The sequence below is a fragment of the Priapulus caudatus genome, unplaced genomic scaffold, assembly GCF_000485595.1.
Source record: "Priapulus caudatus unplaced genomic scaffold, Priapulus_caudatus-5.0.1 Scaffold106, whole genome shotgun sequence".
Lineage (NCBI taxonomy): Eukaryota > Metazoa > Priapulida > Priapulimorpha > Priapulimorphida > Priapulidae > Priapulus > Priapulus caudatus.
Genome location: NW_014577167.1, coordinates 39,298 through 56,423, shown reverse-complemented (window position 1 = coordinate 56,423; position 17,126 = coordinate 39,298). Strand labels below are relative to the sequence as shown.

The window sequence follows — 17,126 nt, the reverse complement described above, 5'->3', positions numbered from 1 at the left end:
CGTAACCTTTAAAACAGCAAAGCTACCAGGCAAGAAATCGATGATAACGGGGTGTATCTGTCCGCTCTGAATTCATTCGTGCGAGGGTTGAGAAAATACCCCTCATCCCTAATATTCCACAATGTTACTGCCAATCCGATCGCTCCCAGCCTGGTCGGGCTACTGTAACTTAAATCTGTACAGATTTCTATTCTACTACTTGACTATTATAATTAAGTACATGTGACTAAAATTTAATGAAACATGTCAAAACCAAAGTAAGAAACGACACCACAACATAGTTGGTAAATGTTTTTAGGCAGGTAGGCTGAAAATGATGACATGGACTGGTCGGGTACTTTCACGCCGGTCCCAAGTTTTATATTTAATGTAACCGTCAGAATTTTTACTCACGATAATCATTAATGTATTAGAGTATTCATTGCTCACCCTGTAAATTTGATCATTTAATTCTTATAGTACTTGAGAATCTCTTGTATTGTTAAGAAACTCAGTGTATATATCATGACAGTATGAGTATAATAATTAATATTATAGTCATGTAGCGCGTTTTAATCCCTGAGTCAGTTGAAACGTAGTCGGTTGGAAACCTGACTTATTCTGTCTGAGTATTAATGTGGTTTAAATACCGGTAGTAAGTCACAATGGCATATAATATTATATATATATCTATAATAGTATCTATATTATATTATATATGCATAGGATATCATGCTCATGTAATAATTAATATACGTTGGACACCATAATACTTTCAAGTTGTATTTAAGTCTATATCTTGGTCTAATATATTAGTAAGCTTATCAGTCGAGGATCGCTTTGTGCTCATCGCAGTGATGCAGGCTTTGTGTTGCGACTGCAACAGCGGCAAGAACGACGCTAGCCTGACGTCACAGAGCGTTTCTCCCACTGGTGCAACCGCCGGTTTTGGCGAAGATTAAATGATTTTCAACATTCATAGACCCACACAAGAGTGTTTTCATATCACAGAGGCATACCAAATAATATACGATATGCTTTTGTTATTTACGTGTTGATACTAGCTTCAAATAATTGTAAAAATTTGACCAGTTTTAGAGATATGACTAAAGAAGGCCTTTAACCCTAACTGAAAACGGCCCTAAAGCCATATCAGATAGTTACCAAGGGTACGTTCCGGTATACCGGACCGTACCCAGAATACGTTCCAGCAGTACCCAGGGAGACATAGACCCTATCAGCACCACTACGAAGATTGGCTTTGCGTTGCTACCTGCCACCATAACCCTATATCTGTGAAGCGTCGCGACAGGAACACATGCAAGCAAAGCAGCTAGATGTAACTCGGGGTTCAGATGTGAGGTTTAGTGAGGGCGCCTACACGGCCGAAGCACTGACGACAACACCCTACACCTCGTGCCATCTAGCGGAGCATTCATCAACCAGAACCTATCCGAGCATCGCCAAGTAACACACACAGAGAGGGCGTGCGAGTGGTCTCTGCATGACAGAGCAGCGCCCACGCCCTCTCGTGGCAGAGATTGCGCTACGGTGATGTCACACGTGGCGCTCTGGTCTGATACGTTCCTGGTGACACATACTCCGACTCTCTCTATTGACTCGCTGAGCAGAGCGACCGGTTACCGCGGCAACCCCTGCGTGTTCCCATGACCGCAGGCACCTGTGGTGGTAGGGGGGTGGGGGGACTTACTACAGTCTAACTCGTCACTGGTGTCGAGGCAGTCATGGACGCCGTTGCAACGCAGCGAGGCATCGATGCACACGTCCATCTCACAGCGGAACTCGTCGGCACGACACGGCCTGGATGCTAGAATCGTACACTGAGGACATTGCACACTGAGGACACACAGGACAGCTACTACCTAGCCCACACACTCCTAACGCTAGTTACCTCGGAGCATTCTTAACCAACTTTGACCTTGTCGGCTTCAATAGAACGCTAATTTGAATATTACCGGTGCAAAAACTTGCCGTGCCAACCGCGATTAAAAATGCCCCGTAGTCGCGCCACAAGTACGGCTGCACACACATGGCTGCAAACACATGGCCGTAAGTCCAATGTATCTTCAACCTGGTAAATACCTGAGCATGTAGCCACCAAAATTAGCACCTGCATCACAAACGAGAGCCTGTATGCGGCGCAATGAAAAAATGTGTGCTCACGTGAAGACAATTTCACCTGCAGCATATGAACTCAAACACACATAGAAGTGAAACACCGGGTGGTTCATGTGTTCAGCTGGTAGACAGGCAGCCGACGGGGGAATTTGAATCATACTGTAACCCATCGTGCTTTCATGGAAGGCTAGCAAGATGGTACTCACGACAGCGGGGCAAGTACACAGACTCCCCTACATACGAACATTCGTGTTATGAACTTTCGATGATCGGAACAATTTGCCCTGAAGTCGAAAATTTAGGCGCAAGGTTTAGTTCGCAGATCCGCCGAGTGGTGGCAGCAATGTAGCGCGGGAAGCGCTGAGATGTAAACAATAGTATGTTACTCTAGTGGCATTGTTCATACGTGTGCTTGTGCTCTCTCCACAAATTCAGTGTTATTTGTGATTACTATACCCACCAATACTGTATACGTACATATGTTGGACTTACGAACAAATGGACTTACGAACGACCGCTCGGAACCGAACCTGTTCGTAAGTAGGGGTGTCTCTGTATACCAATATTGCAATTCACGTACTTTCAGAGGAATGAAGAGAGAAAGGCACTTACGGCAGTTAAACTCGTCGGAGCCATCTCGGCACTGTGGACGGCCATCACACTTGTACTGTCCATCCACACACTCGCCACTGATGCACTGGAACTGCTGGGCGGAGCAACCCGTTGGCGTCGTAGGTGGCACTGCAACGACACGAGTGACATGTCGGATGCTCGTACGGTGCGACACGCATCGAGACACTGGCACGCTCGCGAGCTTTCACAGTTGAGCTGCTCTAGTCGTGACGGAGACATACGCGCTACGCTACAGCACCCTTCTCAGCTTTCAGCAAGCACAGTATAACGCTAGGTAGCAGTGTGTGACACGTAGTGTAACAGTGGGAATCTCAGAGCCAGAGTTTATCACCGATGTATTCGAATGACAGAGAACATGGCATGGAAATGGATGGATACACACGACCAGTAACAACGAACAGCAGGTGTAGATTCTCTTCTGAAAGCTTTCACGCGACAACACACCTCTTAGTGACTCCAGCACTCAGTACTGTTATGTGGAAAACCAGCAGGTCAGCATTTGAATGCAAAAGAGATCACGTTCCCCGTCTATCTGATGCTACCACACATAGAGAAACGATGAGATGAGACCCGCATATAGCCCTGACGAATCTCAGTTGAAGTAGCGTGAACTAATAACAGACTACTTGATTAACAACTTGCAGTTAGGAATACAAGGGCAGTGCACGAAATATCAGACGAAAAAAACGAACAACAAAAAACCCTAGTTGAAATAAAATAGCGAACCAAATATTGTAAAAAAATACATTCAATCATATGGAATTATTTACAGTGAATTTGGAATGAGTTGCGCAGTGCATAGTATTATGTCACACGAGTTACTGCAGCCAGGCTCTTCAAAATGAGTGTGTGGGCTTCACATAAAAGCGACAGCTTCAGGTTTCTCTCTTGGAATCTTTTGCATACACCCTAATTGTAATTTATCCGACCGCTAGGATGATCGACGACAGACGTCTCTCCAGACTTGGTCAGCGGGAGCGAAAGCACCAGAGGTATAGCATTAGGTTGTTCGCTATAACTAACTGTGCCACACGTGTAAGTACACCAGCCGTGAGTGCGTGCATTCCACGCCGGCCTAGTCTACGCGACAATGATGACGGACGAACGACTTATACCAATCTTCCCGCAGCATAGACATCCGGGTGCCTCATACAATATTTCCATCCGACTCCCCGTGGGGCAGGATCCCGGCGTTCCGTCGCACCTTATAGGTTTACCGGTGGCAGAATCTGCCAGCGCTTGGCTCCCATCCCTGCAGATGGCTGTGTGCAATACAGGGCATGCAGTGCGTCAGTGTCAGCACAGTATGAACGCAACTTTGTGTCGTGACAATACTAGCAAGTGTAATCGCGCGGTTCGTTACTTGACGAATATATCCGACTCTGAATGACCCGACAGCACAATGATGTGTGCGAGAGATCATTCTCACTTACTTGCATCGCGGCAATCGTACCGAACCCTAACCCTACGAACGTTTCACGTTTGTAGCAAGCTGCAGCTACTAACCTGGCGATGTGCAGCACGCGCCCTGGTAGCATTGCAATCCAGCTAGTCGGCACCATCCCCCAGAGGAGCAGCTTCCCTTTTTCACCGATCCATATCCGTAGCCAGAGCAAGGGTCGGACCCGGGTATCACCGTTGTTAGCTCCGCTAGTTACACAACAGCATGCCTTTGACGAGGTGCATCACTTCTGGAGCTATTATCCAGAAGCTTCTCCATTTACTAGGCGTTCCAACATGGTGGTACACCGACAAGCGTAACCCACTCAGTACCAGTGAAAAAAATACACGGGGGCTCGGGGCAATTTAGCCCCCCGAAATGCCAAAAAGAGCCCCGGAAATGGCAAAAAGAGCCCCCGTAAATTTGCATAGAGTTCAATGCAAACCGAATTTTTGAGTGCTATTTTCATGCACGCAAGCTTGAAAAGTAGCCCCCAAAAAATAAACTTTTATTTTTTCCCTGGTCAGTACAGTGCGTAGCCACGCATACAAGTAGAACAGATCCGTGCTTCAGGCAATTATACTCGCATGCAGCAGTTAAAAGGTTTCGTCGTTTCTGACACATGAGAGCTAGTGGGTAGAGCTCGAAAGTACCCCCCCCCCCCGAGAGCCCGAAATATACAAAACTTTGTGCTGCCACCTGTGGCATGCCGCAGTTGTCATGCCCCTACCTCCAGTGTGATCGATACATGATGACATGTCATGGCATCGATGCAAGAACTCCAAGATAGATACAATAGATACAAGAAGATCCAAACACCCACAACACACGAGACACTACATCGTTGCCAGCAACACATGACTGCAACGCGCAACACGCAGATTCGTTGTGCCGACATCAGACAACGGTTAGTCAAGGTGCTGCCCTACGATTATACTGCTACTCAGTACTGTGACCCTCGCCTCAATAGAGCGCAGACCACCAGACACAAAACAACCATCGAGAAGAAAAACCACTATGGCCACGAAAATGGGTTATCTACGAGACTGTTGCAGAATAACAGGTGAAAAATACAACAGTGCTCAAAGAGCTTACAATACACAGTAACACGTTAATCAGCATTGATGTAATATACCATTAAATCGGCACTGCGTTACCACATTTTTGGACGCTGCCATTTTTGGACATAATATAGATACTATCAAGAGTACAAAATGAAGATTTATGATGTACTTTCGTACATAATAAAGGTTTACGCTGTACTTTTGATGCTATCTATATATACATATTTACAGGAGCTAATAATGACAAATTTGTCATTATTAGACATTGTAATTATAATATAATTTGTCATTATTTTGACAATTTGTCATTATTAGCTCCTGATATTTAGTACATATAGATTTAGACAGCAATTAGATCATGAAATAAAGAACAGCTCCAGTACAACCAGGTACTGTGTCAATGATGTAATCATCTGCAGAACTTGAATAACCACACTATTGTTATTTAAAATTAATATCTTAACCAATTTTTATTGAAATAATTAGGTTAAACCTTCCACAACTTCAGAATAAACTGAAATTCTCTTCCAAATTAACATCTAACTCTCCAGCTTTCCAACCATGTTGACATCCTTACTTACGGTCACTAGTACACAAACGTAGCACGACAGTGATTACAACATGAGAAAATTCCAACATAGGAGAATGTCCAAGATCAGGGAGGGATTCAGGAGAGCAAAACATACCAAGAAACACAAGATCAGGGATGGGGTTTAGAAGAGCACAACATTACATACCAAAAAAATAACAAAATCGGTTTTAGGAGAGCGCAAGTACCAAAATGTACAAGATCATGGGAGCGAGTTTGATATCGAGTCGATAGCAAAAAAGGTGCGTGAACGGCGGGACGTTGTGGCGACCACATACCTTCAGGGCAGCATACTGCAGCGACGTCAGCCACGGCCGTGTTGCACTCGTAGCCGCTTGGGCACGGGTTTCTGAACGAGCACGTCCTGTAGGAGCGCGTGAACGGGTCGATGAGAGGTATTCCCTGGCGACACGTGTTCACGACGCCTCCACCTCCTGGCCGCGTAGGCGCCTGCGTAGTCGGTGCTGGGGTCGGCGGCTGCGTTACGGCTGGAAACGGTCACGATGTGAAAATATGCGATAGCCGGTCAGCGAGCTACACTCTGGTATCGTCGCGGCGGCAAAATCCCGATACAAATCGATTCGCTATTACAGCATCTGCCCGGTTACACTTTCACTGGTCTTAAAAGCGGTATCGAAAATCATATATGAACAGTGCACAATTACATATGAAGACGATTAAACACTCGATGTTTTTCAGTGCCTATACACAGGCGAGACTGAGATTGTCACGAACCATCACAGTTGTGTTCGTCAGAGCGGTCCAGACAGTCGTAACGTCCGTCACAGTGCTTGCTAGCCGGAATGCAGCGGCCATTGTTGCACTTGAACTCAGCTGAAGTGCATTCTCGGGGTTCTGAAACAAAAGAATGTGTCAGCAAGCTCGGATCCCCTATAACTAGTAACGGCTCATCACCTATGTCAATCACTGTCTTCACTGACACTATCACACTAACTTCTACTAGAATGCGTGTGCTCAGACGAAACATTTCAACACTCACACCACACCTGCCAAATAGTCGATGAAATGTACATTTAGCCTAGTGCACTCTTTTCTATAATTCATACAAATTACAAGTTCCTAGTACAGTAGTAGTAGTAATATAAAATAATAGCCTACTATAAGGCTTAACATACGGCTTCCTTCACTTATTGTGTTAGGCTAAATTTGCATAAGCACACATAAGCGATATAATAAAAAGCTTCACTACAATGCTCTTTACCCTTTGCCGCTTTCCATTCCAACTCTACAAAAACAAATTAATACGCTGAATGCTGTTCAAGATCAACACCTCCGTATTAAGCCTGGCGCACATTGCCGAACATTTTCCTGAACAAATTTATCGTCCGAACAAATGTTTTTGCCTGCAATGTGCGGGTGAACAATTGCTGAGCGCACATTGCCGAACATTTTGAAGCGAACAACCGCGTGGCGCCGTCTAGTAGCCAAGTTGTAAAGAGTCATGTGATCGGCGCATGATTGGGCACAAAAATCATGCGACCACATATTGTGCTGCTATTGGTTACTACTTTACAAATGTTCCTAGAATTGTTCGACATTCAGCGCACATTGTCGAACATTCGACGAACAATGTTCGAGATATCAAACATTTCCGATCTTCAGAAACATTGTTCGGAACAAATGTTCGGCGACTTTTTTCACCGCACATTGCCGAACATTTCATGGAACTTTTCTACGATAATGTTTTGGAGCAAAATGTTCGGCAATGTGCGCTGGGCTTTATCAGCTCCCGCGACACACAGACTGCGGTGGCTACCATCGCGTGATGGCAGGCGCCATGTTTGTGAGTACGTACCACAGTCGGCCTCATCTAGGCCATCCCTGCAGTCGTCCCTGCCGTCGCAGCGCCTCCGCTTGTCAACGCAATTCGTGCCGCCATCGCACGACATCTCATACCACTGGCACTCCTTGACGACTACGGATAGACAGACAGAAGGCACATGCGCGGGGGTGCTTGCAGTTACAATCGCGCTTAAGTTGTGTAAAGCTTGGTGAGCACACCGTAGTTCAAGCTGTCTGCGTGCATCGCGCTGCGATGGGCGTCGGCAGCGGCGTCACGCGTCGCACGATGCATCGAGCGGTAACACGAGAACTCGCTCTCGAATCTACGAGAACGGATTCTCGGCGGTGACGGTTTCGAGCGCTTCCAACTTGAACTAGTGTCCCGTACTTTACCAGCTTAAGGCTACGCGCAACACTTCACTAGGTATAACTGTGGTGAAAGCTGAACCGCGAGCACGCGGATCCGTGCTGGGATTTGCGTGCCGATTCAGAGACCATGCCGCAGTTGTAGATAGTAAGTGTTGCCTCCCTTGTGCACCAGAAAGATGATGCTGCCACTCAATGTAGAGGCCCACCCTCGTGATAAAAGTTTACACGGATGAGAAATCAAAACTCTTTACCAGAAATTCCCCTCAGGAGTCACGATCCTCTTCATACAAAATGGCAAGAGATTTGACCGACTGAGTTTTAAACTGCCACCATAATGCTAAGACAGGTTCAAAGAAATACGAAATTAAGTCAATTATAAACCAATTATAATACATAATTACAACAGATCTAAAACCAGTGGAAAGCACATGACAGCATGCCAGTGGGATAAACAAATCGGGATGGATCAAATAGGATTGGGTCATGTGCTTCTCCCAGCTTGATCAACTCTATAATTACGCACCCTGAGAAAGGAATTCAGGTGACAAGAAGTCTACTGACAAGGATAATTACACGGTGGAAAATAACTCGCACTCATCACAGATCGCACTCTGAAACAAACACAGAGTAGAGCAGCTTACCACATCCTTCCTCATCCGAGCCGTCCCGACATTGGGAGTTGCCGTCGCAGCGTTCGCTGCCGGGAATACAGTCCCCGCTGTCACACCTGAAATCGTCATCTGCGCAGACGACCTGCGGTGGTGCGGTCGGTGGTGCCGGAGTGTCGGGTTCATCTACGACAAAAAACAATTGTATCATCATCTCTTCGAAACATCATCTATGAAACATTGTCACACCCGGTATACATAACCATAAGTAAACACGTGACCAACATGCTCAAAAATAATATAGCAGCATATACTATTTCACACTGGATCTCATATTGGGTGCAATTAGACAGCACACAAACGGAATATCACAGGCAGATATATATTAGTAGGCAACTAAAACGTTGTTAAATAAATGTAAAATGCACACATTATGAAAATAATTAGCAAGTAAATATTAGTACCAATGGGACAGCAGACAGATATCTCACTTCCTCTGCTGCAAGAGTACCCTCTAGGGCATGGGTTCAAGAAATAGCAGGTCCTGGGCTGCCTTGATAGTGGGTTTATTAAGGGAAGTTTGCCTCCACAAAATCGACTAGGGACTATTAAGAAAATTCAGAAAACATGCAAATACGTGGAAATACATCTGTTAGAAAATAATTCAAAGGTCATGCAGTAATTGTTAGTAAAAATGTAGAAGTTGTGCGATGTCTGTTAGTAAAGCTGCACGGTTATCAGTATGCAAAATTTGTCACACAAGGTGTGTTAGTTTAGGTGAAAAATAAAAGAGCTATTTAATAACACTGGTCAGTGCTGCAATGAGTGTTGTGTTAAATACACCCTTCCATTATTTTCATAAAAGCTTTATTGCCACTAGATTCTGAAAGTGGAAAATAGGTTTTACGTGGCTTCAGCTGTTAATCTTTAATTCACGATTAGACCAATACTAACCTGGTTAAGCTCCTAAAAATATTTTTCTGTATTGTTAGTTTTGTATTTGTAAATGGCAGCTGCCCTTACCATCACAGCCCTCCTCGTCTGACCTATCACGACAGTCTGCACGGCCATCACACTTCCTGCGCTCGTCTATGCAGTTTCCATCACGGCACTGCCAATACCCAGAGCTACAGCCAGAGGGAGCTGGTGTAGTTACTGGCTCAGGTTCTAGAATAGAAATTTTTCAGTTCAACTTCAATTACAAGTTTATGTTAGAAGCATGAAAACCACTGGTGTACGCCGCAAGTGACACACTGCACTGCACCAGCTAAGAAGGGGAGAACACGTGATGTGGCAGCAAAACCTAGAGTGTCACTTGACTACCACTGACACAGCACAAATGTAATAATATGAAAAATTTCAAGCCTGTAAAAACATCTTATTTGGTAGATTGCTACTGCCTGCTGCTCAATACTTAATCGATGGAAGTCACTTATAACCAATTCCCAATGATTACCACCATAATATAAAGCTTTGGTTATAACAACTGATGCACAATGAAGCTTCTAGAACAGGGTGGTACTCACCATCACAGCCCTCCTCGTCTGACCTATCACGACAGTCTGCACGGCCATCACACTTCCTGCGCTCGTCTATGCAGTTTCCATCACGGCACTGCCAATACCCAGAGCTACAGCCAGAGGGAGCTGGTGTAGTTACTGGCTCAGGCGCTAGAATGGAAGCAATCTGTTATAAACAATATCCAAATCAATCAGGAAAGATATCAGCATGCAGTAAACCATGCAAACACGGCCACTATAATATTTTGATCAACCTGTCTAAAGGTATATTACACTATTGTAGGCATTCGGAATTTTCAAGCGGGGAAAAAAATCATCATGCAGTAAAACTATGCAAGCCGATTACAGGGAAAATCAAGACTGTAAACTATCGTTTACTAACCGGAATAGCGATTCTTTACACTATATCTATTATCTACTCACACGGAAAATTCAAGCAGGCTAAAAATCCATCGTGCACTACTGTAATAAAATGTACAACTGTGCAAACTATCGCGCAAATGAAGCGAGTAAAGCAAGCAATACCGCGAATGGGGCAGCAGACGGGGATAACACCCTGCACACGAATGCTGCACTCGTAACCTGCCGGGCAGAGCTCAAAGAAGGAGCAGGTCCTTGGCTGCTGTGAGAGAGCGTCAATCAGGGGCACGTTGCCTCCGCACTGCAGGTGGCCGGGAGCTGGTAGCGTAGTTGTGCAGAGGGTAAAGGAAGCGTTAGCCAGAGCACCAGCGAACCCTTCACCTTAAGCTATAGCAGCTAAGATAGAGCCAGCGATTGCAAAAGGATCTAGGAGATTCCAGTTTGGTAGAGAGCATAGATTGGCCTAGTTAGACCGGCTGAGAGGAACCCTATCTGCAAAACTCTTGATTAAACTCTCATTTTACAATTTACCTGCCCATGCTCCCCCCAGCACACCAGTTTTAAATAATATGCATTTATGTGTTCTTCGAAATTTACAACACTATCAATGTAGTTTTGGTTAAAGTGCTCACGAGTGAGACAATTGGAAAATCTGCATCCACCAAATCACCGGGTGTGTGTGCCATTTTATGCTGCTCTCGCTCTCTCTTTCTCTCTGTCTGTCTGTCCTTTCTCTCTCTCTCTCTCTCTCTCTCTCTCTCTCTCTCTCTCTCTCTCTGTCTGTCTTTCTCTCTCTCTCTCTCTCTCTCTCTCTCTCTCTCTCTCTCTCCTCTCCTCTCCTCTCAGATCTCCTCGATCTCGTCTTTCTCTTCCTTCTTCTCCCTCCCCCCCCCTCCGTCTCTCTCGTCTCTCTCTCTCTCTACCTCTCTTCTTCGCTCTCCCCTCTCTCCTGTCTCTGTTCTCTCATATGCTCTCTCTCTTCTCTCTCTCTCTCTCCATTCTTCGTCTTTCTTTTCTTTCCTCTCTCCTCTCATCTCCTCCTCTTTCCTCTCATCTCTCCCTTCGCTCCCTCACTCTCTCATTCTCTTCTCTCTCTCCTCTCTCTCTTTCTCATCTCTCTCTCCATCTCACTCTCGATCTCTGCTCTCTCTCTCTGTCCTCTCTTATCTCTCTCTTCTCTCTCTCTCTCTCTCTTATTATTATTGTCTTATTCCAAACAACGAGTTTTGTTACTTAAAAATCTAAGCTAGGAATGCGTAATATGCAAGGCTACAACGTTAGCTATAAAAACCACACTTTGTGCAGAAGGTTATCAGAAGAAATTAATACGTAACCAAATGTGCTACACGTCATCAAACTCTAGGGATGTGATCAAACCAACACACCAAGGAACTATGCTACTAAATACATGCAATGAAAAATTGTAATACTCTATTTGCTAACTGCATCTACTTCACTAGAAATACACAATACGAATACCCTTTCGTGCTTAAGGTAAAATTCTGTAAAATAGCCCTTTTCACATGAACGTGCTGATTTACTAATGTACAAGGATCCGAACGTCAAGCAGTCTGCTGTATTTAAAACAGACTTACTTTATGGAACAGACTTTTGCAATATAGTCAAACCTGTGTACAATGGCAAAATTGGCCTTTATAGACGTGTGGCTGTACTATAGAGGTTATTTCACTGTTAAAAATACTACTTAAGGGAAACAACAAAAGCGGAATTTAATGGCAGCAGACCGCTCTATAGTTGATCACAAACGCAGGTGTTGACTGTATTTGAATCAGGTGGCGTAACATTAGCTGACTTGATTGATACGATTTGATTTTGGGGCGTTTTTGTCTAAAATCATTAATCTCTAAACACTGTTAGACCAACGATGCAGTAAAAAGAGCTATAGCATTCGCCGAAAGAGCAATAGTATTGTCTCCTATATACGTGAGAAGAAACAACGTAGGCACGGCATTGAATTATAGGAGGTACGTGGGAGTTAGTGGGTACCAGTCGGACAGCACACATAGTTGCTGCACTCGTAACCAGAAGGACACCAGTTCCAAACGTTGCAGTACTTCGTTCTGTTGGTAGAAGGATCAATCAGAGAAAACTTGGCATGTGGACAAGGAAAGGCAGTTTTCAGTTCTGGACCTGAAAACATGAATTGGGAAAGAAAACACCAACGGCAATTATACAATCCAGGATCCAGGGAGAGAGACTTGATGAGAAGATGTTAACGATGGAGATACCGCTTGACACACAAGACAACTACAGTAACAAAACAAAGAAAAGATGGAAAGGAATACACATTTTTCTCATATTTTCCACATGTAAATATGTCATTGAAATCCATGAACATATCAGTAGTGGATAATAGAGATTATTATAATAGAGATAATAGATAATCACTATTATCCACTCCTGAACATACCTAAAGAAATCTGAGTATAGATATGTTCACGGTACAACTATAAATAAACGTGTCACGCCATAGCCGAGTGAGTAGTAACTCAATAGGGCCACAATTAAGAATATCTTTGTTTGCCCTCACCTGACCCAGGCTGAAAAGTTTAGGTAGGTAGGTAGGCTTTTTTTTAGGAGGGGGTCTTTTTACAAATTCAACATGGTATTTACATGCTCGGGTGTGCTTGTGTTACCTTTTATGTTGAATGTTGGTTTTGCTTGGTACATATAATATATTGCCTACAGATTTATATAATGTACAGTGATAAAGGTGTACGATAAAAAAAAAGAATGGGAAAGATCAATAAATTTGTTTGAGTCGGCCCCTTTTTGGCCGGTCGGTCGGGTGGGGGCAAACAAACAATATTTTTATTATTGCCTAGGGGATAATTCTCTCAACACTCCATACGTGACAATGTGGGCCTCAGTGGTGAGGAATAGCCCAGATGTCAACACTCTATATATACCTTCGCATCCCTGCTCGTCGGAGCCGTCGTCGCAGTCGGAGCGACCGTCACACTTTCTGCGAGCGTCGATGCATGCGCCGTCCTCACACTGCCAGTAGCCAGTCTCACACGACACTGGCTCCGGCTCATAACCTGCGAGAATGCAGAGGAGTGCGATGTAAAAAAAAAATACGCCGTCGTCGCACTCTAACCGTTAGCGAATTCAAATGCTCAGAATTGAGTTCAGTCAGCAGCTAAACTATAAAAGACGAAACCTCAGGCACTTGTCTTTGGGTTCATTCGTCCGCTAAACTGTAAGAGATGTAATACTTCACTGGGTGAGTGGGGTGGTGTGGGGGGATTCTAACGTGCATTGCAGTACGTTTTTTTGAAACAAAACTTCCTTCACAATAATCGCGGGCAGCGTCGCTGCACGAATGCTAGCGTTCTACGACAGAGGTGCAATCGTGAGTACGCCTGCTATGCGGCGAGGAGCAGGCAGACGCGCGTCGATGACTCACCTGTGATCGTCACGCGGAACTCCTTGGTGACCGGCGGGGTCGAATCGACGCGGACCTTGTAGGTGCCGGTGTCGCCGCTCTGGGTGCCGAGGATGGTCAGGTGGAACTCTTTCCTGGTCGAGTCGCCGCGCGTGCGCAGGTAGATGCGGTTGTCCGTCGAGAACTTGTCGTCATTGACGGAGAGAATGTCAATGTAGTCGCCGTGATCGACCGACCACTCAACCTGCAGCAGAATAAACAGCCGTGGACAACACCACCCTGAGACGGCTAGCCATGCTTGCTGGTGGTGACCAAGCGTTTTCCCTAAGAGCTTCAGCTTGGGCTCTCATGGTTGTAACCGGGTTTCTATATTCAAGGAAGGAACATGGTTCTTGTGCACTACGCGACTTACATCGTTGTTTGCGAGTACCTTAAGGTTTGAAAGATTTCGAGTTTTTGAAAATTCGAATTTTCAAGATGAATTAAGACAAATACAAATGGATTCCTTTACATATGTACCATAACTTATGTGATACGACTGCTAGTTGAGATAAGCTGTTGACAGCATTGTTGACTTGGCGATGAAGAGTGCACAAACCTTGTAGCTTTCAACATTTTTGATGATGGCGATCATGTTAAGCATCTCATCTGCTTCCATAGTCACGTCCTCGCTGATCTTCTCAAATGTTGGTCCCGTCTCTTTGGCAGCTGCAATAGTAACCAGACCATTCTCGTCAGGCTAGAGCACTGATGGAGGGTCTCAATAGCAACATCGAAACCACCCACCAACACACATGACACCACCTTAACTAGTAACAATCCACACCAGCTACCCACCAACACACATGACACCACCTTAACTAGTAACAATCCACACCAGCTACCCAACACCACACATGACACCACGTTAACTAGTAAGCACTAACTTATCAAGCACGATACAAGCCCCACACTATAGGCTGCAATCGTACTATATTGCTCATGGGTTCAGACATTGTGCGTGTCCTATTAGAGCAGTAGGACAGCATGATTCTGCAAATAGGAACTAGTACAGCTGACAACTCACGGCAGTTGGTTTCATCATCCCCATCATAGCAGTCATAGTCGCCATTGCACACGAGACTCTGATCAATGCAGTTGCCATCGTTGCACTTAAACTCTCCAGTGACACATTCATCTGTTGACGGGCCTGCAAGATGATCAACATTTAGTCAAACCTGTTACATGAACGATGTCAGCTTACAGAAGCAAACAGAATCATACATGTTGACAGAGGCGGGCCACAATTCTTGTTGCCAGATTTAGACCATCGCGTGAACTCTTTAAGGCTGTGTGCATAACATGCGAGACCATGTTTTTCACCATATTCTTGGCAAAAACTGAAACAGAAGATGCACCCTGATAGTCAGACGTCGACTACACTATAACCTCTCACAAGACGTATTACAATTAGCTTCAGTCATATGGCTACACTAAGCAAGATATGATAAAGTAATCCAAAAGCAAGACTTAGACAGAAGTGCTGATTCTATCAATACCCTGTCACATTTATCTACTAGTATTTTACACTAGTACCTTTAACCATTTGCAATAAGTTATGATGCAAAGCAAATATAATAATGTAAGTAAAATAAGCAATAAGCAGAAAATTATATTAGTGCAAGCAAAATCAGGAGTACATACTACAGATGGAGTATAACACTAATCTTGGTATAGTGATTATCTTGGTGGTGGTGACATTATAATTCTAAATCTTTGCCTTTGCTCATCTCTAGTCACTAATGGTACTAACATCATGTTTAAAATCAGGTAGAATAGACATCGCTCCATAGCACATCTCTAAAACTATATATATTTTGGCACGAGCTACGCAAATGACAAACGCATACAATAAGAATATGAAAATTATACATTATTTCTTTCATCGACCAACTAAAGTTGACTGGGTGAAGAGTAAAAATGTAGTAAAATTGGTGTTATACTCCTCTCATAACATGTACTGCTGGTATAATCAGAGCAGCAGTTCTACAAGCACTTACCAGCTGTTGCTACAGAGCAGTTCTGCTCATCAGACAGATCCCAACAGTCTGGCTTACTATCACACCGCCACCTAGCGTCAATACATGTGCCATCATGGCAGCGCCATTGCCACCAGAAACGACAACCAGGCGGAGCTAGTGCTGTTAGCAAATTAAGCGTATGTACTACACATAACAGGCATATCATTCCATTTTCTACTGCCCAAACGATAGTAGGAGCACGCTCCTGCATTGGACAACAGCTCGTGCGTTTATGTATGATTGAGCAATAGAAAACAGAACGTGAGTGTAGTTGTGCAAACAGCTACCTCCGATGTGCAAAATAATGTGCGAACAGAAATAAGCAGCAATACAGAAGTATTAATTGCATTAAAGCTAGTAATGCACGACAACTACGAAGCAATCTACCATCCCATTCTACAGCAGCACAGCCAGTCTAAGGCAGAACCCATCCTGTTGCTATGTAAGCAAAGCTCTAAAAAAGCGATTCTAGCCTATAACTACAGAATTGCATCCAACTACAGAACCGACTACCACCAGCAGTGTACCAAGCGTCTAGCTACACACACTGGATGAATGACAGCTACTCATCTGGCCGCCTCCTACCTCCACAGTTCTCTCTCTCGTCGGACCCGTCGTTGCAGTCTTCTCTGCCGTCGCACAGTCGGCGGGGATCGACGCACTGTATGCCGTCACCACAGCGGAAGAAGCCCCGCGGGCACGTCAGCTCATTACCATCAGGACCTGGACCAACTGCACCATAGAGAAGAAATTGTGTGTGGTTTCAATACAAACTCACGCACGCACGCACACATGTACACACACACACACACATACATACACACACACACACACACACACACACACACACTGTCTGTCTGTCTCTCGCTCTCTCTCTCTTTCCTCCTCCCCTTCTTCCTCTCTCACATTCTCTCTCTCTCTCTCTCTCTTTTTCCTCCTCTCCTTCTCCTCCTCTCGTTCTCTCTCTCTCTCTCTCTCTCTCTCTCTCTCTCTCTCTCTCTTTCTCCCTGTACTCGTATCCCTTTCCCTTTTTCTTCATCCTCTAGAATGATACTGCTGAGTTGCAATCATTGTTGTGTGCAGCAAACGAAACGATGCGAGCTACTACAACATTGCAATTTTATCATGGTTAGGCTACGGCTTTCCAATGAC

The 17,126-nt window shown here is 44.7% G+C and overlaps 1 protein-coding gene across 1 annotated transcript in view; it reads right to left on the bottom strand.

Moving 5' to 3' along the window:
* The window catches only part of LOC106805222 (basement membrane-specific heparan sulfate proteoglycan core protein-like), a 116,554-nt gene that overhangs the window by 63,894 nt on the left and 35,534 nt on the right, over nt 1-17,126 (bottom strand). Inside the window, exons 31-44 of the mRNA XM_014806730.1 lie at nt 16,560-16,706; nt 14,981-15,103; nt 14,513-14,622; nt 13,936-14,158; nt 13,436-13,567; nt 10,671-10,823; nt 10,152-10,295; nt 9,649-9,792; nt 9,090-9,230; nt 8,659-8,811; nt 7,662-7,781; nt 6,581-6,700; nt 6,124-6,333; nt 2,731-2,859 (exon numbers count right to left, since the gene is read on the bottom strand). Coding sequence (XP_014662216.1) covers nt 2,731-2,859; nt 6,124-6,333; nt 6,581-6,700; nt 7,662-7,781; nt 8,659-8,811; nt 9,090-9,230; nt 9,649-9,792; nt 10,152-10,295; nt 10,671-10,823; nt 13,436-13,567; nt 13,936-14,158; nt 14,513-14,622; nt 14,981-15,103; nt 16,560-16,706 — 2,049 coding nt within the window. The remainder of the gene's footprint in view (nt 1-2,730; nt 2,860-6,123; nt 6,334-6,580; nt 6,701-7,661; nt 7,782-8,658; nt 8,812-9,089; nt 9,231-9,648; nt 9,793-10,151; nt 10,296-10,670; nt 10,824-13,435; nt 13,568-13,935; nt 14,159-14,512; nt 14,623-14,980; nt 15,104-16,559; nt 16,707-17,126) is intronic.